This window comes from Thunnus thynnus, chromosome 4, assembly GCF_963924715.1.
Source record: "Thunnus thynnus chromosome 4, fThuThy2.1, whole genome shotgun sequence".
Classification (NCBI taxonomy): Eukaryota; Metazoa; Chordata; class Actinopteri; order Scombriformes; family Scombridae; genus Thunnus; species Thunnus thynnus.
This window is the reverse complement of record NC_089520.1, coordinates 2,977,242-3,004,134: the sequence shown is the minus strand read 5'-3', so window position 1 is coordinate 3,004,134 and position 26,893 is coordinate 2,977,242. Positions and strand designations below refer to the sequence as shown.

Genomic DNA, 26,893 nt, shown 5'->3' with positions numbered 1-26,893 from the left:
GTAATTTGGTTTAATCCTGTTAGATTAGGTTTGCAAAAGGAATGACTCACATCACAGAGACATGAGAACACACAGGCTGCAGGCATAGAGAGTACATGCAAACACAGTGGGAGGCAGAGAGAGAGAGAGAGAGAGAGAGAGAGAGAGAGAGAGAGAGAGAGAGAGGGAAACAACTCCACAAGTCCTGAAAGATAATATATATTTCTATGGATCTATATGGATTGAAAGAATGACATCACCCCTTCAGCACGCTGCTACGAGTTTATACAGCCAGTGTGTTTATATGAACTTAAATAAGCAGGTTGCTGGTAATCAGAGAAAACGTTTACATGCTCTGTAGTAACCCGGTGACTGTAAAACTGTGTATACATGCAGCAGATCAGGAACCAGATAACTCCTTATTTTGAACCCATGACTTACTGATTTTAACTGTCCTGACTTTTTTTACTTTTATTATTCTTCATGTGTTTTGCTGTGTGTGTGTGTGTGTGTGTGTGTACTGTGTGTAGGAGTAGACAGTAGCAGCACTTTTTCTCACAGTGTGGATGTGTGTAAATTTAAAGGTTAAAGCCAAACAACCAGACATCACTCTACTGTGGCCTCCATTTTTTCACCTTTTTTTTTTTTTTTTTACATTTTACCAACTGCACGATTAATCCATCGATCGTGAAAATAATGACTCGTTGCAGCCCTGGTTATGAATTTATATTATAGTAGTTTTAAAAAAAAAAAAGCGTGTAAATTGTTTAAAAGGTTGAGTTCAGCTGAGCTCAACATCCACACATCACTGCCTGTAAGTACTTTAAAGAGTTTTTCAAGTAGTTTGTCCCTGACTCGCTGCTTACAAACGGCACAAAAGCCTCATCAAATGCGCAGTGACAACTCCTCTTGTTTACAGCTGCAGCTTGCGCTGAGCGTGCGGTAAAGTGTGTGTGTGTGTGTGTGTGTGTGTGTGTGTGTGTGTGTGTGTGTGTGTGTGTGTGTGTGGGTGTGTGTGTGTGGGTGTGTGTGTGTGTGTGTGTGTGTGTGTGTGGGTGTGTGTGTGTGTGTGTGGGTGTGTGAGAAAGACAATGAGTGAAGAGGAGGGAAGTGAAGAAAAAAAACAAAACAAAACTGGAGACTCAGACAAAGAGGGAGACGGAGAGGAAGGGTCGTAAAAACAATGAGGCTGTCGCTCAAAAAGCCAAAATGTTCTGAACGCGCGGCGGGCAGCGATCGCAAAAATAGACATGAATATGAAACCTTCATATGTGCGTGCTTCACTGCGAGGAAGGCAAACCAGGACAAAGACCTAAGACTACTAGTAACAGCCATGAATTCACACCCGCCTACACGGCGTACATGCACACACGCAGCTCTGATAAATGCAGCATTGCAGGCTCATTTAGCCCATTTCTCGGGTGTAATGTAGTCTTTACAACACCCCAGAGACCAGCCCTTCTCCCCGAGCTGCTCTCCTCTCATGAGGTGGGAGAAAAAAAAACAGACAGTAAGAGGTTTGGAAAAACACTTTCATCTTATAAAACCATCAACTTCACTGCCTGCCCTGTCACGTATCATCATCATCATCATCACGGTCATCATCACATATTCATCACCACCCTGACTGTTTTTTTTTTTTTTTTTTACTGTCATCAACAAACCTGTCATCGTTCCTGCCATTACAGCCTTCAACATCACCATCATCATCATCATCACCACGGTCCATCAGAGTCTGATGCTCCTCGGGTCCCGGTCCCTATCCGTTTGGTAACTTTTCTATCGGACTCGGACCAGACACGGACATTTTTTGACATCCCTGTGATAATCACTTATATATAGACGCCCTTTGAGATTTGCAGTCAGATAATCTGGTTCATGTCCCAGGAACCTCATTACTGTTAATGTGCAGCCTCAGAATCGCCTGAAGCCTGATCTTTCAGCTCTTCCCGCTCTAAGGTCGACTACTTCTGGGTCTTCTTCACCCTAATTTAAATGATTTAAATGATCCACAGGTTTTTCAGACTGCATAAAAACTTTACTAAGTCATAACAAATATGATCACTTAAGTATCCTGTTATCTCAAACTTGGCTGAAAAAAGACGTTAATCAAACTGTTACTTTTAGCTGTTTTAATATTTTCAGAGCAGACAGAGCTGGTAAAGGAGGAGCTCTGAGAATATATGTAAAGTCATCTCTCTCTGCACTTGAGCTGACTTCAGTCTCGATACCTAAATATTTTGAATTAATTTCCTTGAAAACTGATCTGGGGCATAATAATGCAGTTACAGACCTCCTTCTGCTTCTTCAGAAGTCAAAGAGAAATTGGGTGAATTAGTTGCACCATTGATTGATCATGAGGTGATTATCCTCAATCTAGACCAGCGTACCTAAAGAACTTTTTTACAATCTTAATTTTACACAGCTTATCTCACATCCAACTCGCCCCAACCTGAAGGATTCCTCCCAGTCAAGCTTAATGGATTTACTAGTAACAAACCAGAGAAACATCCCTCCTGCGGTGTTTTTGACCTCGTGTGTCAGTGACCGTCGCCTGATTGTTTGCATTAGAGATGTGAAACAGAGGAAAACTAATTCACACATAGCGACCCGGCTTTTCTACATCACCTTTACTGATCCTGAACTAGCTTTAAGTTATTTTAACAACGTTTTTAACTCGGTTTTAGACGAGCATCCACCTTTTAAAAAGACAAGAACCAACTGTAGCTCCACTCCCTGGTTCACTGTTGGGCTTTCTAACTTATTTTATTCCAGAAACAAAGTTTGGGCTCCGGCTAGATGCACCAAAGACTCCGGTCATTGGCTTACCTTTAGAGAGCTGAATATTATCTGCACTCTTTCACTAATTCCTCTTATAACCCCAGTAAATTCTGGAAAATAGTCAAATCTACCTCTAACAATTCCAGCACTTCTCTACCTGCCGATGTTGTTAATGGCCTTACTCAGATAACTGATAGCCATGAAATTTATGCTGATTTTAACAATCATTTTGCTGCATCTTGTCAGTTATTTGACAGTCGTAGTGTTGGTCCTAGTTGTTGTGTGGAAGACCACAGGTCATCCTTCCTTAATACTACTGCTGAGATAAACCACTCCCTCAGCGTATCTCCTGTCTCCAACAGGATTGAACGCTTTATGCAATACTGATGCGTGAGAATCAACAGGTGATGACGAACTGGAACCATTTGCTTTGAAATTCTCAGCACGGCTTCTTTTCTGAGTATATAACTCATATTTTCAATCTTAGCTTTACTTCTTGCATCATTCCTCCAGTTTGGATGACTGCCTGTGTTCTTCCTCTCTATAAAAGTGGTAGCAAATCTGAATTAAATAATTATCTCAAAACTTTCTTGTCTTGCAAAAATACTTGAGTCACTTGTTAGTGAACAGTTGAAATCATTTTTATCCACATAAGCATAGCACTGTTTCTGCTACTTCTTTAGTTATTAAAAATATAGTCTCAGCATTAGACAACAAAAAACACTGTGCTGCTCTTTTTATTGATTTAACGAAAGCTACTGTCACAGTTAACCGCTCACTGCTTTTACAATGACTTTCTTCTCCCTCCCCAAACACAGTGGTACATCCTGTCAGCCGAAGTGTTTCTTATCTGTGCAGCCGAACATAGTAGTTCCTCAACAGACTGTTTCACCCCGACGGTCCCGGTATTTTCTCCGCAGGCTCTAACCGGAGCACCGAGCCCCGGTTTGATTCAGGTTAAAGTGGGAAGAAGCAGCTGGTCTGTCGGGCAGCTGAGGGAAGTGGAGCCTGCGGATGAAGCATCGGGACCGTCGGGGTGAAACAGTCCATCGAGGGAAGCACAGTCAGGCGGCGGCGGAGGGGAAGGCAACATATCGACCTCTCATAATCGATGCTGATATTTCATTGTAGAGCTTTTATCAGCCGATACCGATGACATGCCGATAATATCGTGCATCCCTACTCTTCATTGTAAAGTTGTAACTTCCATCTATACGCAGATGATGTGGTTCTTTATTCCTGTGCAGATTCTGTTCATGCTGCCACTCAAAATCTACAGCTATCACTGAAACTTCTTCAAAAACACTTGAAACTGGTCCTAAACTGTGCAAAGAAAAAAAAATGGATGTTGCTTTCAAATGCAAGAAATACTGACTATGTTAGTTTTGAAATTTGTACTGTTAGTAATACCATAATAGAGAGAATATGAGATACATCATTGCATAATATATCAAAAACTGGCCAACCTGCTCTATCAGTGAGGAGGGATCAGCATTTGTTTTTATTGATTTATAAAGCTATTTTACAAGAGCTGCAGTGCAGCAGTGAGTCTCACCGCTGCACTGGGTGACATGTTCCTTCATCATTAAGAGTTTGGTCGCATTAGTTTGTTTAGAAACGGCTCCAAAGACATAAAGTCTAATAATAAGGCATTAATTGTTAGTTGCAGCCCTAAATATCACTCTACTCGCTCTTCTTTAAAACCACAGTGACATTTAAAAATGACTTTTTTTCTCTCTCAGTCTGTTTGTGATCTATAAACACTGTCATCCTTTGTTTATCAACCAGCCAATTAATTAATCAATCAAACAGCATTAGGATAATCACTAACACTGTTTAACTGTCAGCACAAAAAGACAATTCATCAGCTACAACCCACACAACAGTTGTCTACACCTGCCAGCCAAAAATATTCTTTCCAAAACACAGAAACTGTTGTAGGTTTTGACCGCAGAAATTTGACCTGTTGCGTAAACATGCAAACAGACAAAGGAGCATGGGCCAGTGAGTCAGACAAAGACTTGAAAGCCTTCTTCTCTCTTTTCTCTCTCTATCTGCTCATCTGCTAACAAAACCGACCATCTGTGTGTTCACTGCGCCAGCCTCACTCCAAAGCTGTACCTTCCTTCTGTGATTATAGGCTGAGAAAGCAAAGCTGTGTGTTTCCGTGTCACTGCAACAACCTGAAGTGCATCTCATGCTGAGGTCGGTGATCAGACATACAGTATAATGTTTCATGTGTCACTGTGCTGTTGACGGATGCTCACACCTCTTCCTAACGTACAGCGAGTGAGCGAACTGTAGTGGATGCAGCGTGAAAAATTACTACGAGTGATGTCACAGCGCTGAGTGTGAGTGTGAAGGACCGGATGGAGCAGAAGGACAGAGCCGCTGCTCGCTAATAGAGCGGCGTCGAGGGCAAAGCCGGAGGCAAACCGGGTTCTGTTCTGATCCGGAGCCGTTACCGGCGGGAGGAGAGCTCAGTTTGTTTTTTAAACTTTTGGGATTAAAAAGTGGATTTATCTACACTCTCGCTCTTTCTTCGTCCATGTTGACTGCTGACAGGAGGGAAAACAGAAATGTCACGGACGTCAGCGTCAATTTTGACCAATGAAAACAGGGTTAGGTGCGCGAAACTTTGCAAAAGAGCCGGGGAGAGCGACACATCGCTCAGCCTGTTCACTGACGCAGGTTAAGACATCTTCATTGGGAACTACTGAAACAATCTGATGTTCGCTCGCTCGCTTGTTCACATCCAGTTAGGAATCGTGTCAGAGCTTGCCAAAAGAAAATAAACAGAAAGTAAAACAAAGACAATATTTCAGTTAAGTTTCAGTCAGGGTTCAGGACAGCACTGAGACAGCCTCTCACTAAAGCTGTCAGCCATCTCAGGATCAGCACTGATGCCAACAAGATCTCTGTTCCAGTTCTACTAGATATAAGTGCTGCTTTGATACCACTGATCACAATATTCTTATTGAGCACTTTGAGAATTGGGTTGTCCTCTCTGGGAGTATTTTAAATTGGTTCTGCTCTTACATATCAGGGAGAAAGTTTTTTGTCACAATGGGAGATCCTATATCAGGGAAATACCTTTTGGTGTTCCTCAGGGAAGCTGCCTCGGTCCTCTGCTTTTTTCATTGTACATGCTTTCTTTAGGTGATATTACCAGAGAACATAAGCTTAGTTTCCACAGCTATGCTGATGACACACAGTGGTGACAAAACCCTTTTCCATTTAACAACTGGTCTGGCTGCAGTAAACAAGTGGATGCAGACCAACGTTCTTAAGTTGAATGGTGTCAAAACAGAAATTTTATTAGTTGGTCCACAAACAAAAAGAGAGCTAGTTCTCGCCAAACTCGGCAGTTTGGCCCCACAGGTTAAATCAGAAGTCACGAGCCTCGACGTTATCCTAGACTCAGACAGAAACTTAAAGAACACATAAAGAAAGTGACCAAAGCAGTTTTCTCTCATTTAAGAAATATTGCAAAAGTACAACTGTTTCTATCCCAACAAGATGATGAAAAACTTGTCCATGTGTTTATTTCAAGTAGATTAGACTACTGTAATGCTCTTTTCACTGGTCTTCAAAAACAATCCATTGATAAACTACAATTAATTCAGAACTCTGCTACCAGGATTTCAACTAGAACAAGAAAGAGAGAACGTATCACCCCAGTTTTAGCTAACCTGGACTGGCTCCCACAGTCTTTTGGGATTGATTTTAAAGTTCTTTTACTTATTTACAAGGCTGTTAATGGTTTGGGATCAGTCTACATTACTAATTCTTTGTCATTTTATAATCCTTCATGACCTCTTAGATCCTCTACTACTGTTAAAACTATCAAACAAATAAGAAAATTAGCAGCTTTTATAACTATGCACCAAAACTATGGAATTCCCTGCCCAAGGATATAAGAGATGCAACATGAATATCTTTAAACACAATTTAAAACTTATTTATTCAACATTTCTTTTAGTTGTCACTCTTCCTTTGTTTTATTCTTATCCTTTACATATTTTAATGTTCTTATGCCTTCCTTTGTTTTATTTTTTATCTTTCACATATTCTATTGTTCCTGCTTTTTGCTGCTTCTTTTTGTTTGTTATTCATGTGAATGTTTGGTTTTATCGTGCAGCAATTGCACCTGTTTAATTTGCCTGTTTTTATTTATTCTTTTGTTTCTTCACTTTGAGCTACACCCCCTGTATGTGAGGTACTAAATAAATAAAGTTTATTATTATTATTATTAAATTGAGATGATCTCATTGCATGTCAACAAAAAAACCAAAACATGGAGATACATTGCTTTTTACAGCAGTAAGAAAAAATCCATATCATCACAGCCCTAGTGCTGATACCAAATGTCAGATTTTCTTATACTAAACCTTTCAAAGTCCAACTGAAACATTTAATCATCTCTCACTGCAACATGTTTTTCAGTTCAGAAATGTTCCTTTTAATCTCAGCCGACTGGAGGGGTGTGTCAGTGTCTGAGTTTGATTGACAGAAGCTGGAGGGGGCGTGTCTGAGTTTGATTGACAGAAGCTGGAGGGGTGTGTCGGTGTCTGAGTTTGATTGACAGAAGCTGGAGGGGCGTGTCGGTGTCTGTGTTTGATTGACGGAAGCTGGAGGGGCGTGTCGGTGTCTATGTTTGATTGACAGAAGCTGGAGGGGCGTGTCGGTGTCTGTGTTTGATTGACAGAAGCTGGAGGGAGTGTGTCACTGTCTGAGTTTGATTGACAGAAGCTGGAGGGGGCGTGTCTGTGTTTGATTGACAGAAGCTGGAGGGAGTGTGTCGGTGTCTGTGTTTGATTGACGGAAGCTGGAGGGGCGTGTCGGTGTCTGACTTAAACACATGTGACATGGGACAGATGTGTTTGAAACAGTCAATACGTGCAGCTCTGCAGACATTACAAGAACCTCAAAGCAGAGAAGAAGTTTCCTCTGAGAACTATAGTTATATCGTTCATTACATCCCAGGATCTTAGCTTATTTCAAACTTTAACATGATGTGCACCACCAAGTGAAGCAAATAAATACAGTAATGACAGTTGAGATGTGATCAAAACATGTTTTCATGCAGCTTCACAGAAAACATCACGCCACACACAGACATGACCCCTGCGACCAAAGTTACAACCCCATCTCCTCTGCAGAGTTGTCATAAAAAGATCTCAGCATGTGCGCTCATAATCATTTCAGAGACAAGGTTAAACACACAGACACATTCAGCCTGTCAACCACCAAACACAACTTCACAGCAATGTTTACAGCATCTCTGATCTTTAAAGTCTAGCGTGGTTGAGCTTTTTTCAAACACAACAAGGCAGGCAGCTGGCAGACAATCTGTATACCAAACCTTTTCCAATTATACCAATAAAAAGGGGGATGCATTTAATAATTAATGTCAATTAAGATCTACAGTAAAGCAGGAGAAATCACAATCTCAGAGACGTTTCCAACACTGCCACGTCTTTGTTGTGGGACTGAAGCTTTGTTCATGCAGTTACTTAACACAGTGGCTCCACATGGACACAAAGAAACCTCGATGCTGTGAAAATCCGAGGCTGAGCGCGTTTCGATTGGCTGGCTGTGACTTCACAAGAGAAACCTTCTTAAAAACATTACACGAGAACATGTTCAAGAGGAAATATGGAGGAAAAAATGATAATCCCTGCTCTTATGAAATGAAAATATTTCAATATATTGATCTTTGGAGGTTACTGTTTTCTTAAAACAGATTTGAAGAGATGGAAATATATGAGGAAGGAGCAACATCTGTCATTTTATTGCACTTTGCACACAGACATAATGCAAATAAATATGTAAAAACACACTAATCCAATGCACATAAGCTGATCACGACATATGAATAGATGCTCACAGAAAACATTCAATTCAAGATGCCATGCTGACTATATTTATGTTTGCATACTATATGAGATGTTAAAATGTCTTCTAATTCTCTTATGAGTTGATCACTGGCATGCAAGCAAAGCATAATGTGAGTTCTTCTGTTTCATCCACAGACATTTTCACACAAATTGGCTGAAATATTGACTAAAGGATTTGGGGCAGCGCATTTTTCACAGCAGCTCTTCTGTAATCAAACCTTGAATTGTGGCTCATACTGTACCGTACATTTGTGTGCGGTCACATTAGCATGACATGTAACAACAATAGCACGGGAGGATTATGATTTCACAGGGAAAACATCTCATCCTGTGCACAGCACCATGACATATACCCCGTCTGTTAGCAGCCACGCTCTGCACAGCCACAGGCGCTTCCTTTGTCTGAATGAAAGTGTCACTAGCAACACAAACATCGCAAAATAAAAACGTCTGCCAGAGCTGAGAGGTGCTGCAAACATCCGATTTCATAATGCATGACCCAAATTTCCTAAAAACAGGGTAGCATGCATGCTCAGCACCGAAGAACAACGCATCTCATCACACATGTGGACAAAGACCTGCTGAGGCTGAGAAGACACTGGGAGCATCATTTCATCATCAAACCTTCACAGTTTCATTATCAACTTTCTCTTTGCATCTGGTTTTGTGTGACAGCAACCTGCTTTCAAGACACATCAGGTACAACGACTGGACGTCATTTGCAAAAGAGTTTTAGGAAACATCTCTGTCTGCACCTCTCCCATCTCTCTTCTTCTTCTCTCCTCCAACTCCCTGCCATTTCCATAAATTATGGAGGAAGGCTATATTTGGACTGAGTGGAGGCAGAGAGAGAGAGAGGGGGGGGGGGGGGGGGGGGGGGGGGAGATCTGGAGATGCTTTGTTCAGCAGACATGAAAGCAGCACATTCATTCAGGTTCATTTTAATGCTCTCTGCATGCTGATGGGTATTTATTGACAATATGGGCTGAGAGCTCATTACAGAGAAACTTCTACAGTCACCAGAAATATAACACAATCAAAAACCCTCCCTGTCCATTGTGCGTGTCCAGTTGCGCACAAGAGACGTGGGATTAATAACCCCAATCTCCCATGAACAAGCATGAATAGCGGGCTGTAAATCCGTCATACAACGTGTGTTATGAGGGACTATGGTGTTTGTTTGACACAGTTCTCTGCATCTCACCATTTTAGACTCCTCCGCCAAAAAGCCCAAACAGCTGAGGAGCAAATTATGCACATTTACGATTCTAGAGCTCTCACAGCGACCGAAAGGGAGCCCATGAACGAACGAAAACAATTAAACCTGATGAGCAATTAAGCCACCTTTGTTTGTAATTAGTCAATTCAGCTGAACGGCAGCTGGAAAACAAAAAGATCACAGCGAGGATTCTCAAAGCAGGCAGATAACAGCGCTGCTCTCTAGTTGATCTGCTTTAACTTATTCATTTCACTGACTCCTGAATCTTTTATTTCCCTGTCCCTCCTTACAGGAAGGGTGGGTATCACTTTCGTGGCAGAGACAGGCTGGATGAGAGAGAGGAACGGCGGTAAAGAGGTGGAAACGCTCATAAAAACATCCCGAGGAGCGCACGACTCCGCTCCAACCTGCGTGCGTAAGACGGAACGGAATTGAAGTGATGGAGTAAAACGGAGCTGATGTTCATTCCTGTGCATTCAGCCAACATCAGGGTGGAGATTAAACAAAAAAAACAAACACCTGAAATTCCCACTTTCATCTAAATAACCGTGTTTGTGTTTGGATTTTACCTCCACAATGAACGTATTCTCCTCTCCGCAGACGGAAACGACCCAGAACAAAATGGGAAAGTAGCAGGTTTTCCAGCACAATCCAGGGAGCCCCGCTTTCCTCCTCCGCTTCACTCTTCCTCCTCCTCCTCCCGTCGCCATGGCTGTGTCCCCAAAATCCCCCCCTCCGCTCTCCGCCGGTGATTTCCAGGCTCCTGCTCCGCTTGTTTACCGGAGGAAACAGTCCGTGTGCTCCTGCTTCATCACGTCTGTTCTCACTCTGTGTGTGTGTGTGTGTGTTGTCTCTCACTTGTACAGACGCGCTATTGGTTTCCTACACTTGACGAGGGCTCATTGCGCAGGCTCATATAGGTACAGCTGGGGAAGCCTGGTTACAATAAAGCGCGGATGCAGGTTGGTCCGCTCGGGTATCATTGAGGGGGAGAAGGGGGAGGGACGGACACAGAGAGAGAGAGAGAGAGAGAGAGAGAGAGAGAGAGGGAAGACATGTGATGGATGCTGCTGCAGTAGCGCTTCGCCAACACCAAGAGCGCTACAGATGCAGAGACACACATCTCTCACAGGCTGAATCCTAATGTCCACCCACCGGACCTGCGGACGTTAAGTCTGCGAGGGCGCTGGGCCTCAAGGGGATAAAAATGCGTTCTGAGACGGGACTGAAGAGCCCAAGCGCTTCCACAGAGATAAAGAGATTGAAATTTCTGACCCTGTAACTCATTTCAAAGTGTTTTTCTGAACGTTTCTTAACGGTTCCGATATGTTCTGGCGCATCTGGTCAGAATGATCAGTGAGATTTTTCCTTTACATGAGCTGCTAAACACTGCTGATATTATATTCATTCATTAAATTGTCAACTGAGGACTTTCACATATTAGACGGACAAAAACAACCTTTGCCCGTCTTCTTTAGCACATTATGATAAACAAATTCATGTTATTAAGCCTATAGGAATGTTATTCTGTGTGTACATTATACCTCACTACACAACAAAAGTGAAAAAGTCATCAAAAGTTAATATTTCACACATCTTATTATTACAATTATTATCATGATAATTATTGTTTTTTATTATTAATAATAATAATTAGTAGTATTCTTTACATCGTCACTTTATAGCCTGTTGCTGCAGGATTATGAGTCATTTTCTACGCAAAGTCTGGTGAAGTCTGCAACCTGAGCAGACTCTCTGGGAGTCTGCAGAAAGTCCACTGGAGGTCCCTTGTGGACTTGATGAATTGTGGGTTTGGACACCCTCAGCACTCACAGAGTGCTAACATTTCAGAAAACACGACATTTCACAAAACACAAGATTTGTGACATTACAACTAGCTTGGAGCCAATCATGGTCCAGTATGATGTGGAAACTTGAAGCCGTCATGCACATAAACTGAGAATGGATTTCACAGTAAAGTAGTAGTGGTCTTTCCTGGGAGCTACAATGCTAGATATTGTTAATTTATCACTTACTACTGGCATTGTCCCTAGAAGCTTTAGTCAGCTGTGATTAAACCTCTACTTAAGAAACTGCACCTCGATCCAGGTTCTCTTAATAACCACCGACCAGTCTCTAATCTTCCATTCTTTTGTTAAGTGGCCTACTAGAGAGAGTTAGGTCTCAACAACTTTTGACCCATATAAAAGAAATTTATCTGTATGAACCTTTTCAGTCGGCCTTCAGGGCCCGTCACTCCACTGAAACTGCTCTAACTAGAGTGGTAAATGATGCATTCAGATTCCACCTCTGTGCTTCTATTACTGGATCTCAGTGCAGCCTTTGACACCATTGATCACTGTATACTATTAGACAAACTAAATTGTAATTTTGGTGTCTCTGGCCACACTCTCTCTTAGCTTAAACCTAAGTACCTGAGAGCACACAGTGTTTCTGCTATAATAATATTAAATCCAAATCCTCTGAAGTTTAATATGGAGTACCTCAGGGTTCGGTTCTTGGCCCTCTGCTTTTCTTTCTTTATATTTTTTGGCCAAATTATACAAAGTCATGGCATAAATTTTCGTTGCTATGCAGATGATACTCAGCTGTATGTACCTATAAAGGCTGATGATCATACTCAAATTACTAAATTAGAGGCCAGCTTGGCTGTTGTGAAAAATTGTAATCACTATATTTCCTGCTTCTAAATTCGGATAAAACAGAGCTGGTTATTGGCCCTGATAGACACAGACACCAGTTTGATCAAGTAACAGTGACACTCGACAACTATTTCACAAAAGTGTGGAATCCTAGAATCTTGGTGTTACTTTGATCCCATCCTCTCCTTTATAAGCACATTAAGGAAATCACCAAGACTGCCTTTTTCCACTTACGTAACATTGCTAAAATTCGGTCTTCCCTGTCCATGGCTGACACAGAGACTCTAATATATGCATTTGTTACATCCAGACTTGATTACTGTAATGTTCTGTTTTCAGGTCTGCCATGTGCTATAGTCCTAAAAATCTTCAGATGGTTCAAAATGCTGTAGCTAGAATCTCAACTAAAAACAAGACAATTTGACTATATTACACCAATTCTAGCCTCCCTTCATTGGCTTCTTATCCATGTTAGATCAGACTTTAAGGTGCTTCTGATGACTTATAAAATCCTAAATGGGCCCCATCATGCCTGCCTCATCTCCTTTTCCAGTTGGGCCCCGTTCATATGGAATGACATCCCTGCTAACGTTAGACAATCCAAGTCTGTTGAGTCCTTTAAATCTAAACTTAAAACTCATCTTTTTCCCTTAACCTACAATTAGTTGCCTTAAATTGAGTACTTCATTACCTCATACTGCACAGTGTGTCATTTTCTCCATCCATCCATCCATTCCATCCATTTTCCACTGTTTATCCAGGATGGAGGCATCAGACTGAGTAAGGAAACCCAGACATCCTTCTCCCCCGCAGCGCCCTCCAGCTCCTCCCGGGATTCCCAGGCCAGGAGAGATATTTAATGTCTCCAGCATGTTCTGGGTCTGCCCATCCAGGAGGCATCCTAGCCAGGTGCCCAAACCACCTCAGCTGGCTCCTTTTGATGTGAAGGAGCAGCGGCTCTACTCTGAGCTCCCCCTGGATGTTCAAGCTCCTCACCCTATCTAAGGCGGAGCCCAGACACCCTCCAGGGGAAACTCCTTTAGGCCACTTGTATCCGCAATCTCATTCTTTCAGTCACACCCAAAGCTCATGACCATAGGTTAGGGTTGGAACGTAGACTGACTGGTAAATTGAGAGCTTTGCCTTCTGGCTCAGCTCTTTATTCACCACAGCAGCCCAGCACAACGCCCGCATTATTGCTGATGTTGCACCAATCCGCCTGTCAACCTCACGCTACATCTTACCCTCACTCGTGAACAAGACCCCGAGATACTTGAACTCCTTCACTTGGGGCAGCAGCTCACTCCCACTCACTTTTCTCTCTCACTTACTACTGGCATTGTCCCCAGATTTGGAGGTGCTGACTCTCATCCCAGCAGGCAGGCAGGGGCGGGACCTGGGTCAGTTTCTGTCTCAATGAATTTACTAAATGCTGTCCTGCTGACGAGATTATTGATTATTGTAGCTGCTATGATAACCATTACATCTCTCCCTGTTTTTTGTTCCACGAGTACATGAGAGTCTGAGCTGTGCGCTCCTCTCTCCTCTCTCCCTCTCTCTCCCTGTTTTCTCCTCTTGTCCTCTCTTGTCTCTCAGGCATCTCTTTCTGGACCAGCATCCATCATGGAACCGCTCTGCTTCCCTGGCTGTCGGTGCCATTTCCTGAGGTTCTGGATCTGGTTTCCTATCCTACAGGAGTTCAGCCTCACCTCATGTCTTTACCCTCCTCTCTCTCCTCTATGACTAATGTCTTTTCTTGTCTCTTCTCCCATGTACATGAATGGTGAGATGTGAGTCTCCTGTGTGTGCATGTGTAGTCTGTCCTCCTGATTTCCATGCAAGTCCTAAAACTAGATAAAGAGACACCAATTAAACAAATGAGACAAAAACCTTACATGTTTATTTATTTATTGAGGGAAATTATTCAATGTTACATATTTGTGTGTGGCAAATGTATGTGAACCTCTAGGATTATCAATTCATTTGAAGGGGAAATTAGAGTTGGGTGTTTCAATCAATAGGATGACAATCAAGTCTGATTCATGGGGTCCCTGCCTTATTTAAAAAAGAGAAATCTGGGTCTTCACTATCAAAGTCTGAGCTTCATAACACAGGTTTGTGGAGGTGTGTCATGGCTTGAACAAGGGAGATTTCTGAGGACCTTAGAAGAAGAATTGTTGATGGTCACCAGGCTGGAAAGGGTTACAAAACCATTTCTAAAGAGTTTGAACTCCACCAGTCGACTGTCAAGCAGACTGCATACAAATGGAAGACATCCAACACCATTGTTACCCTCCCCAGAAGTGGTCGAACAACTGCCAAGAGCAGGCGTGTAATAGTCTGGGAGGCCACAAGGGACCCCAGGGTACCGTCTAGGAAAATAAAGGCCTCTTGTACAGCGGCTACAGTCAATGTTCATGAGTCCATCATCAAGAGAACATTGAACATCAATGGTGTTCATGGCAGACTTGCAAGAACATTGCTGCTGTCTACGGTTTGCTCAAAACCACGTGGATATGTCAGAAGGCGATTGGAAAAAATGTTCTGTGGATGGATGAGACCAAAATCAAACTTTTCAGCTTGAATGAGAAGCATTATGTTTGGCGATGAGCAAACACTGCATTCCAGCATAAGAACCTTAACCCATCTGTGAAACATGGTGGCAGTATCATGGTTTGGGCTGCTTTGCTGCCTCTGAACCAGGACAGCTTGCAATCATTGATGGAGCTATGAGTTCTGAGCAAATTCTAAAGGAAAATGTCAAGGTATCCATCTGTGAACTGAAGCTCAACAGAAAGTGGGACATGCAGTAAGACAACAACCCTAAACACACAAGTCACTCTACCAAAGAATGGTTAAAGCAGAAGAAAGATAATGTTTTAGAATGGCCGAGTCAAAGTCTTGACCTTAATCCTATAGAAATGCTGTGGAAAAACCGCAAGCGGGCAGTTCATGCAAAGAAGCCCACCAACATCCCTGAGTTGGGACTGTTCTGTAAGGAGGAACGGGCCAAAATTCCTCCAAGCCAATGTCCAGGGCTGATAAACACTTATTGGAAATGTTTGGTTGAAGTTATTGCTGCAAAAGGGGGTCACACTAGTTACTGAAAGCAAGGTTTCACATTCTTTTGCCTCACATAAATATGTAAGATTGGATAATTTTCCTCAGTAAATAAACGAATAAGTTTAATGTTTTTGTCCCATTTGTTTAATTGAGATCCCCTTATCTAGTTGTAGGACTTGTGTAAAAATCTGATCACGTTTTGAGTCATATTCATGAAAAAACAGAAAAAATTCTAAAGGGTTCACCAACTTTCAAGCAGCACTGTATGTGCTAATCATGTATTTGAGTGTGTATTTACTTGTGATAGTGTGTGCATGTGTGTGAAACAGAGGGAGAACTACCTGAAGAGTGAGAGAAAGAGGGATATAGGGGGAAAGTATTAATCATTCAGAGAGATCACAGTACACCACATGTTCTATAATTGCCCTTTACTTAAAATGCTCTGTAGCTGCTGAAGCAGGAAATCAATATAATGACAGACCTGTCGACAAGCACTCTGCCAGTCTAAACCTTATAATCAAATCGACAGAGTTTCACAAATATAGAATCACAAATGGCTCAGATGAGTGAGAAGTCGCTGTTTATGTCATTCCGGGGACATTTTCTGTCACCTGCTTCCACAGAGGAAAGAGGAAAAAGAAGAAGAGACAGCAGGATGGGAGGAATGAACAGAACGAATCTTCAAGTCCTCCAAATTAAACAAAAGACGGTGGTCCATGAACTCCAGAGCAACTCAAACAAGCGTTTTCTGATCTGACGCCCCTATCAGCAGGACCACATCATTTTTCTGTGCCTTACAAAACCGTCACACATTACCACCTGAAAAGTTTTTATGATGTGCCAAGGTTTGGTAAAGTTTAGGGAAAGATTGTGGTTTGGGTTAAAATAAGTACTTCTTTACGCAAACACTGACATATCATCAGCTTCATCATCATCACATCCATCAGCTTTTAAGTTGATATGTTGAACTTGTTAGCAAACAGTTGATTATTTCCACATCCAGCAGTTACGGAGCAACATTATCATTCATTTGGAGTCGTGTTTCTGTCCACCTGGTGAATGTGAGTCCAATATTCACTCTCTTTTAGCTTCTGTTTTTGCTCTCTTGCAAATCCTGAGGGAAATATCTGGCTCTTTATCAGCTAAATGTTCCACTATGTTCACCAGCTAGTCTACAGTTAACTATCTATTTGCCGTTTGGTGCTGAGCAGGTAGTGTACAGCGGCTTTTTAGAACTTTTTCTCTGAAAACAGCTGCCTGCTGCGGTCCAAGATCTCTCATGTTAAAGTCTGACGTTTTTGTTCATCCATCCATCCACCCTAACCTCCTCCCTACTTGGTCTTTGTTGCTCAATAATACCATCACCTGATTTCCTCTTTTCCCTCCATCATAATCACTTCCACCACTAGAGAGCGCTGTCACATGAACCTAAACATATGTTGTTGTGGGGCACTTGTTGAAAGAACTGATACTGTTGTTTTTTTGGGAGGAAAGTCTCATGAGGAAACTAGAAGCAAACAAATTTATAGATTCATAGATTTGCTCTACATGATCCTTCCAACCAGACATTATTATCATTATTATTATTATTATTATTTGTGCTTTTGTATTCTTTGTAGTTGTTTAAACTGTATGTGTTGCTCTGATAAGTTTGGTACGTATGTTTGTTGGATACTCACTCACTCGATCGTTACATCACATCCCGAGTGTTGGTAAATGTCTGCTAACACTGAAGGCTACGGAGCAGAAGGAGTCCCAAAACTGGACCAGAACAGAACATGTCAGCTGCTAAAAAGTGGGTCACAACACAGAAATTAGAAGCTGTTATAACTGAACAGGAGGGAGTGGGTGGTGAGAATTGGCTATCTGACTGGCTGGAGAGAACAGGAAGATTGAAAGAGAATGAGAGAATAAAAACAGGGATGGAGCGCTGAAGGACAGACGCATGAGGAGAGGCGAGGACAGAGGTTTAAACAAGTTAAAAAAAATAAGCTGTAATACAGGAAAGGTGAGGAGGGGGGGACAAAGACATGACGAAAGCGTGAGAAGCTGGCCGACAGACTGGATTATTGAGCTGACAGATGACGCAGAGTGGGAATGAAGTGTTGCGAAGGTGGACAGCTGACTATCTAATGTGAGGAAGAGAGGAAGAAGAGGTGGAGAGGGCAGAGAAGGAGTGAAGACACAGCCAGAACACTTCTTATGATAGATAATATAAAGATGTGAGAGCAGAGATGGATGTTGGGCTGTTGGCTCCCTGCTCTTCTCAGATGGTGTTTATTCACACACTGTCTGCCAGTGAACAGGGAGGATTGTGGGTAAGGACTTTGGTTCGATATCTGGTCTGAGGTGAAGACAGTTTTTTGTTTGTGTATGAGCAGCATACAGGCTTAAATACTGCCTTTTTTACGTATGGAACTTGCAAAATGGCCGAGAAACCAAAAGACTTTGTATAGTGGCCGTTTTACCATGTTCTGAGTTATTAGGCCACTTAATCTAGTCTTAATCTAAGTATCTAATTAGTATATAATCTAAGCATTTAATCTAGGTACCTTAGTTTTGATTTGTGCTCCATTGAATTAAATCCAATTAGCTTGTGTAAACCCAATTTACTCACAAGTTCACAGAATGCAGAGAAAAACACTGAATGAAAGTGTTCAATACTGTTACAGCAGCAATAAGATACCGCCAATCAGTGAATTTCTGTTCTATGTGTGTTAATTATCAACAACATTAACACCATCCAACTCAGACTCCTGAAGCCTCATAAAAGCTTCACATCAACTTTTAATGACTGTGTGGACACACTGTGGATTTTGGCGTCCATCACTTACATTGAAAGCACATTTGAAGGAGATCTTTTAACAGCCAGTATGAATAAGAGGAATGATTACAGCGAGGAAAACCTCTTTCACTGTTCATATCAACACCTGACTCCTGGTGAAAAAATTGTGAATCTTTCCTTTAACTGTAGGACTTTGGAGAGAAAGGCTGTCCTGGGACCTGAGAGCTCTGCCTGGTTGATAAAATGGAAACATGTCAGATATATATTCAGGGGCCACTTCATGTAGGGCTTTGTAGACCAGACAACAATGTTTTAAATGTATTTTAATGCACAGTGTGTGTTTCCTCACAGTCGATGCTTTTGAGACTTATAACTGACTGATAACAGTTGAAGAGTTGTGCAGCAGACGATCTGCTGTGTCATGTAGATGAATATTTGAACCACAAGGTGGCAGCACTGTGATGTAGTTCACTGCAGGTTAAACTTGCTGTCCATAGTGTTTACATGCAGGCTGCCTGTGAATAACCACCTGAAACTGACTGAGTTATGTTTTATGTAGCAAAAGAAGAAAAAGTATCACTTTACCTTAAAGTTACTATATGCAGGTATAATTATTAGTTATGAGTAATTTGCCCTTTTAGTGGATTATGAGTTTGTTAGATTAATTTAATTTACTCCAATGGAAAGACACCAGACCACTCACATAAAGAACCAAGGAAACTCTCCACAGCACATGGTTGGTAGCTCTTGTTAACAAATAAAACTGTAAATCACAAAGGTTGAATGTGTATTTCAGACATGATTAACTTACTGACATCTTTAACTGTGACATAAAACTCTACTGAAGATGTATTAAAATATGATTACACTGTAAATGTTTTTTGGGGAATAAAACACATATGACACAAATTAAAATTAATAGTATTTTTAATATGAGCCTTAAAACATTTCTGTAGGGAATCATCATTCTGTAAAACATCATCATTTGATAACATCCATCACAAACAGCAAAGCAAAACAATCACAATCACATTACTGACACAGTCCTACATCATCAATACAGACAATTCAAAAACAGATCAAACATGTAAATGAGAATAAAGTAAATTGACAAAGCTTCCATGAAATCTTTTAAATGACACTTTCAGTCAATTCTTCCTTTTAAAATGAATTAATGAGAAATCCTCTCACTTGATCAGTCAGTTCACAAATAATTAACAACAAACTAACAGATGAAGTTAAAATTTTGTACAATATTTTCCTTCACATTATTTCTTGTCCATTACTTTGTTATGTGTGCATGAGTAGTGATACTTAAAGGACAAGTTCACAATTTTTCAAGTCTTTCTTAAAACAACAATCAGGAGCCCAAATGAACAGTGAAACCTGTTTTTCTTGCTGTAATCATTCCTCCTGTTCATACTGACCATTAGAAGATCCCTTCATAATGCACTTTCAGTATAAGTGGTGATGGACAAAATCCACAGTCCTCCTTCTGTGCAAAAATGTTATAATGTAAAAGCTAATATGAAGCTTCAGCATCCAAATGAGTCAAATCAAGTAGATATCTTTCAACGTTACAGTCTTTTTAGTGCCAAAGTCTCTCTAAACTAAACTAAGCTAAACGGGGAAAGTGATCTTAGGTTAATGATGGCAGAATAAATGGATCATGTTGGTTGATTAGAGAGTTAATGTTGTTCTTCATATTTGAAAAATGGTTTCTCAAGCTTGTGATTGGTTCATATCTTGAAAAAACATTTTTAATATAACCCTCAATCACCTCAGAATCTGAACAACCGCTCTGTGAGCGAATTCCTATTCGACACGTTGCCTCATTATTTTTAAGATCACAAGATGGGGAAATCACTATGGCACATTCGGGGGAATAACACCTGATAATGTAGATCGAAGTAATACTGGTCAGGTAAGTCTTGTATTTCTCTAGCAAGTTATCAAGATCCCGCAAATACAAACCCATGGTAACTTTAATTGAATCAACATAGTCTGATTCACGTTTTCCAGCCTGAACGTTCAGTCGTGCCTCATGGATTATCATCAGGAGGTGGAAGTAGGCTCCATTGACCCAGATTTTGAACCCTCTGCAGCTCATCTGTCTGTCGTACAGCAGGGAGTTTCGGAGGGTGGTGAGATGGCCGCTAAGCTGCGCCTCTAGTCTTCGTATTTCCTCCTGCAAACGCTGTTCATTGTTAAGGAATGTGTGATGACGCTTCAGATACTCTGACATTGTGTCCCGAACAGCTGAGGCTTTCTCTTCACCAAATACACGTCGGAGCAAGCCGGATGACTCATCACTTGTTTGTGTGGAGCCTTTGATGCAGATCTCCATAATCATGGAAATCAGAAATGCTCCAAGTCCAACAGCATTTGGGATTGAATTCAGTGCTCCCAAACTAGATCCCAGACTTTCGATGAAGCCTGGTACACTGTCGACCAGCTTATCAGAGTAGGCCTCCAATACAGCGCTGGAGTTCATGCCAGAGTATTTCAGGAGGGATTTATCTATGCCGACATCAGGTAGGATGCATGTGTACACTGAAGCAGTATCATAAAACTCCAGAGACATCCTATCATAATCTTCTTGTGAGGGTCCAGATCCCATGTTTTAACACTCGATCTGTGAGGCTTAAAAAACGAGAGAGAGAGATTCACAAGGCGCAAACAAAAGTTCAAATCTCAGAATGTAGAATCTCAGAATTCAGAATGTATAAAGTCCAGAGTCATGTGCTTCAGATATAGCAGGGAGATGACACCGGGAACCAACAGGGTCTCTGGAAAGTTGGGGCGTGTTTGTTGATCTGTCCCTGATGTCCAAGGTCCACTATTAGAGCTAAAATCAAATATTTACCTCAACAAAAGACAGAGAGGCAATAACATGTAAAAAACAGATCTGCAAGTATATTTTGTAATTAAGCATTTTGAACATTTCACAAGGCTCACTGGTCCCGCTGTTACTTTCTTTGTATTTCAGCCTAGCTGCAGGGTCATCTCACGTTTTATATTTGGTGGAATACTTCTCAAAGACAAGTAAAACTAACAAAACCAGAGAAATTATGAATATGAAAAAGGGGGGCAGTGTTGAATAGCTTGGAAAAATAATAATTTCTTCCCAGATGTATTGCTTTGTTACAGGCAGTCATGGCTTCTTTGTATATATTACAGTTAACTGTCAGCCTAGTTTTTCTCTATTTTCTTTCAGCTGCCCGACAGATTCTCTTGATTTCATTAACACTGTTATTGTTTGGGGAGATTCTGTCAGTTGACTTCTTTTTAAGCAACAGTATTTAAAGCAGATGACAAGGTATTGTTGAAATTTTCAACCATGTCATTTAAAGAGTAATCATCACTGTGTGGCTAAAATAATATCGTAATATTAGAGAAATTTACTTCAGCCTCGCCATCTAAGAATCTCTTTTGAACCAAAAATCCCCTTTTAGCCTTTCTTAAGATTATGTTGGTATCAAAAGCAAACAATGATGGTCAGAAATATGTAATTCAAAAACTGAAACATTATCAATGTTTAACCCTGTTGTTATAACTAAGTGTTACCATGCTGATGAGTGGCTTCATTTACATGTTGGGTGAGTTCAAAGCTGTCCATAGCTTTGGAGTCATTCTTTTTATTAATATGAATATTCAAGTCTCTATTCATGGTTAACCAATCATATCTGGTGATACCAAGTGAGATCAGCTCTGAGAATACCTGTAGAAATAGTGATTAATAATTTGGTTATTTGGTTAATATACTGTAATGGTGAGTGCTGATAAATCTGCTTTGAGCTCAAGAGTGGGATATTTAAATGATATAAATTCACCCAGGTCAATGTCTTTAAACACAATCCCTCTTGTTAACAAATAAAACTGTAAATCACAAAGGTTGAATGTGTATTTCAGACATGATTAACTTACTGACATCTTTAACTGTGACATAAAACTCTACTGAAGATGTATTAAAATATGATTACACTGTAAATGTTTTTTGGGGAAAAAACACATATGACACAAATTAAAATTAATAGTATTTTTAATATGAGCCTTAAAACATTTCTGTAGGGAATCATCATTCTGTAAAACATCATCATTCGATAACATCCATCACAAACAGCAAAGCAAAACAATCACAATCACATAATTGATAGTCCTATATCATCAATACAGACAATTCAAAAACAGATCAAACATGTAAATGAGAATAAAGTAAATTAACAAAGCTTCCATGAAATCTTTTAAATGACACTTTCAGTCAATTCTTCCTTTTAAAATGAATTAATGAGAAATCCTCTCACTTGATCAGTCAGTTCACAAATAATTAACAACAAACTAACAGATGAAGTTAAAATTTTGTACAATATTTTCCTTCACATTATTTCTTGTGAATCACTGTTGTACGTGCATGAGTAATGATATTTAAAGGAACAGTTCACAATATTTCAAAACAACAGTCAGGAGCCCAAATGAACATTGAAACCTGTTTTTCTTGCTGTAATCATTCCTCCTGTTCACACTGACCATTGCCTTTATAAGGCACTTACAATGGAAGTGAATTAGGGGGAGCTGTCCTTTAAGGTCAATGAGCTGAAATAACAAAAACTAAACTAAGCTCAATGGGAAAAGTGATTTTAGAATATTGAAGGCAGAGTGAACGTATCATGTTGGTTGATTAGAGAGTTAATGTTGTCCTTGGTAGTTGAAAAATGATTTCTCAAGCTTGAGATGGGTTCATATTTTGAGAAAACATGATTTATATAAGCCTCAGTTATATCACAACCAACACAGGTTTCACTATTCTGTTGAGAATGACTTATTGCACATTTTGTTTTCTCAGTATTTCTAATAAAACAATTTACTGACTTGCATACATATCCCCATCCGGTTGCCACGCAATACTGGTCTGGCGCAAGCTCAGTAGTACTAATCTTGTAAGTCTTGTATTTCTCCAGCAAACGTTCAAGGTCCTGCAAATACAAACTGATGGTAGCTTTAATTGAATCAACATAATATGATACACGTTTATTTATGTATCTAGCCTGAATGTTCAGCCGTGCCTCATGGATCAACATCTGGACGTGGAAGGAGGCTCCATTGACCCAGATTTTGAACCCTCTGGAGCTCATCTGATTGTCATACAGCAGGGAGTTTCTGAGGATGTTGAGATGGCCGCTCAGCTGCTCTTCTAGTCTCCGTAATTCCTCCCGCAAACGCTGGTCATTGTTCATGAATGTGTGACAGCGCGTCACAGACAGTGACAACGTGTCCCGAACAGCTGAGGCTTTCTCTTCACCAAATACACGATGGAGCAAGCTGTATGCATCAGGACTTGTTTCTTGGGGGCTCGTGATGGCTATCTCCATAATCATGGAAATCACCATTGCCATAAGTCCAACAGCGTTTGGGATTGAAGTCATTTCTCCCAAACTAGATCCCAGCTTTTCGATGTTGCCTGGTAAGCTGTTGAGCAGCTCATTAGAGTACGCCTGCAGTTCAGCGTTGGAGTTGAGACCAGAGTATTTCATCAGGGACTCATCTATGCCGACATCAGGTAGGAGGCATGTATTCTGTAAAGCTGTTTCATACAAACTAATGGCGTACGCTTCATTGTACCCTGGTGGGTTGTGTGAGCATCCACCTCCCATGTTCTCAAACTTGATCCGTGAGGTTGAAAGAACGAGACGTGTCCAACAGACTGAACCTCAGGTAATTCAGAATGTATAACGATAAAGTCCAGAGTCATATGTAGCCGGGACGATGACACCAGGAACCAATGAGGTCTCTGTAAAGTTGGGTGTATTTGTTGATCCGTCCCTGATGTCCCAATGTGTCCAAGGTCCACTGTTAGAGCTGAAATCAAATATTAAACTCAGCAAAAGACAGAGAGGCTACACCATGTATAAACCAGATCTGCAAGTATATTTTGTAATTAATATTATTCTCTTCAGGTACAGAGAATGTATCCTAATGACTTTGGTGATCTCCTGACTTTTCCTGTTGTGCCACCAGAGGGTCAATGTTCAAGTAAACTGTGAATCAAAACTGTCAATCAACACCCACACAGTAGACATCAAAGCACTAAAAGTCTTCAAATCTTATTAATGGAGCAACAATTTCCAAAATGATCACCAGCACACTTATTAGAAGGCCTGAATTTAAAGATTGAGACCATAATGACTCTGAAAAAACTGATTGACTTAGTATTTTATGAGAGACGTTGATGCAAATCAGTCGGATCATGTAGTGATTGTCAGTAGTATTGCACTTTAAGGTTCTTCAGCCTCAAGATGTGGTAGATGCTGCTTGATCTCCATTTCCTGTTTTTAGAAACACACACACACACACACACACACATGTTTAAGTTTATTTATTGTAGTTCAGTTTTTTGCATGTCTCTCTTTGTTATCCTCAGTTCTCTTTATCTAATGTATCTTGTTGGTTTACAGGTGTTTACTGTTTCTATGCCTTAATTTTTGTAAATGAGTCTTTTGTGATTAAAAAAATCTTTTAAATCTCTTCTAAAAACATACTTTCATCTTAGAACTTATCCTGATTTTACTTGAGTTTTTTTTTTTCTTTACATTTTATTTAATTGTCTTTTTATTTCTGTTTTTATTTGTTTTTCTCTTTTATTCTTACAATACTGGAATCTCTTTTACCATAAAATGTAAGTATGTCATAAATCATTGATTTTAATTTGTTGTGTACTCCGGGAAGGACAAAGGACACCAGGAACCAATGAGGTCTCTGTAACGTTGGGTGTATTTGTTGATCCATGCCTGAAGTCCCAATGTGTCCAAGGTCCAGTATTAGAGTTCAAATTAAATATTTAATTCAACAAAAGTCAGAGAGGCTACACCATGTATAAACCAGATCTGCAAGTATATTTTGTAATTGATATCATTCTCTACAGTTTCAGAGAATGAATCCGAATGACTTTGGTGATCTCCTGACTTTTCCTGTAGCACCAATTTTGACATCCATCATTTTCACACAAAAGTGAAATATTACACTGAGCTAACGGACCGGCTTCCCTTTTACAAACAAACAATCGAGGATGTGTCAGAAAACATGTAGCCACAATGTCGTGATAGCTTACATGTGGACATTTTCAGTATTTAGAAAAAAATAAACTTGCTGAAAACCCTTACAATCACTTTTTAGAGGTGACTTTACTTACATAACTTACATAGACTACACAAAATTAGCTCTACAAGTAGAGAAAATCAAACTGAATGGGTAAACATCATGAGTTAAAAACACAGAAGCCTCCCTCATGCAAGTAACGTTAGCATAAAAAAATAAACATTCACCTGAAAACAGTGAAGTAACGTCAGTATGAAAATAATAAAGTGACCTTAGCATGAAAACAAAGTAACATTAGCATGAAAATAGTAAAGTAACGCTAAAATGAAAACAATAAAATAACGTAAACATAAAAACAATAAAGTAACGTTAGCATGAAAACAATCAAGTAAATTAGCATATAATTCCTGCAGTTTAACTGCTGCACACTCTGGCAATCCTGCTGTTTCCTCATAATGTACTAGACACTGAACTGCAGTGTTTACAGGCAATACAAGATTTCATCAACAGTATTGATCAGCCACACAGACAAGAGACTATATACACCTGTTGGATTTTTTCCTCTAAAAATGGTAGAAATAAGCCCCAGCCCCACCCAAAGTTATCAGTTTGCACAGAAACACTGAAACTACAAACTGATCACCAAAGTATTGATCACAGTCTGACAAACATTGTCACTCTTCATTAAACAGCCTTAAACACACAGTAAAACAGTGAGCTGTCTGACCTTTTAATGAGCATTTATGTTACGCCCATAGAGTGTAAGCTCACTCTAGGGGTGACATATTTAAGAAAATCATTTATTCCGACAGAACAAACTGAAAACTCAATGTGAGTTGGCTGACCCTTTGTGGCTTTACTGATTCATACGTTAACTGCCATCTGCACTCGGATGGGAACAATACAATGACAATGCAAAACAATAACAATAAAATATAAAAATCATAGTAATATATCAAATAACAATATAATATCAAAATACAGTAATATAACAAAATCTCAATATTTTCAAAATAGGGTATTAACCATGCATTCAGTAGATACTTACATTTAAAACCAACAGGATCACAAAGACGCACAAAGTGCTTATTCTCTATATCAGTGGATTATCTACAATTCTTATCATTTTCAGTGTAAAAGAATTATCTTATTCCCTCATAACTTCAGTCAATATAATCTCTCATTCATCCTCTCTGTTTACATGTGACATATTACAACCCATGAGCTGCCTGGTTGCCTTGGCAACAGTAAACTACAGCACTGTTACTCAGCTGTTTGGGCTCTTATTGGGCTCTATTAACCATTATGAACAAACTGAAAATAAATGTTATTAAATGTTAGAAGAAAATGAATAAAACAAAGAAAATATAAACTACAAAATACTCTAACATTAAATCCTACACCAAATGAG

The 26,893-nt window shown here is 40.2% G+C and overlaps 1 protein-coding gene across 1 annotated transcript in view; it reads right to left on the bottom strand.

Annotated features, from left to right (window-relative positions):
- Window positions 1-10,957, bottom strand: part of mmp24 (matrix metallopeptidase 24) — an 87,327-nt gene extending 76,370 nt beyond the window's left edge. The window contains exon 1 of the mRNA XM_067586176.1: window positions 10,449-10,957. Within this exon, the coding sequence (XP_067442277.1) occupies window positions 10,449-10,589 (141 nt within the window). The 5' untranslated portion in view covers window positions 10,590-10,957. The remainder of the gene's footprint in view (window positions 1-10,448) is intronic.
- Between the last annotated feature and the right edge of the window lie 15,936 nt (window positions 10,958-26,893).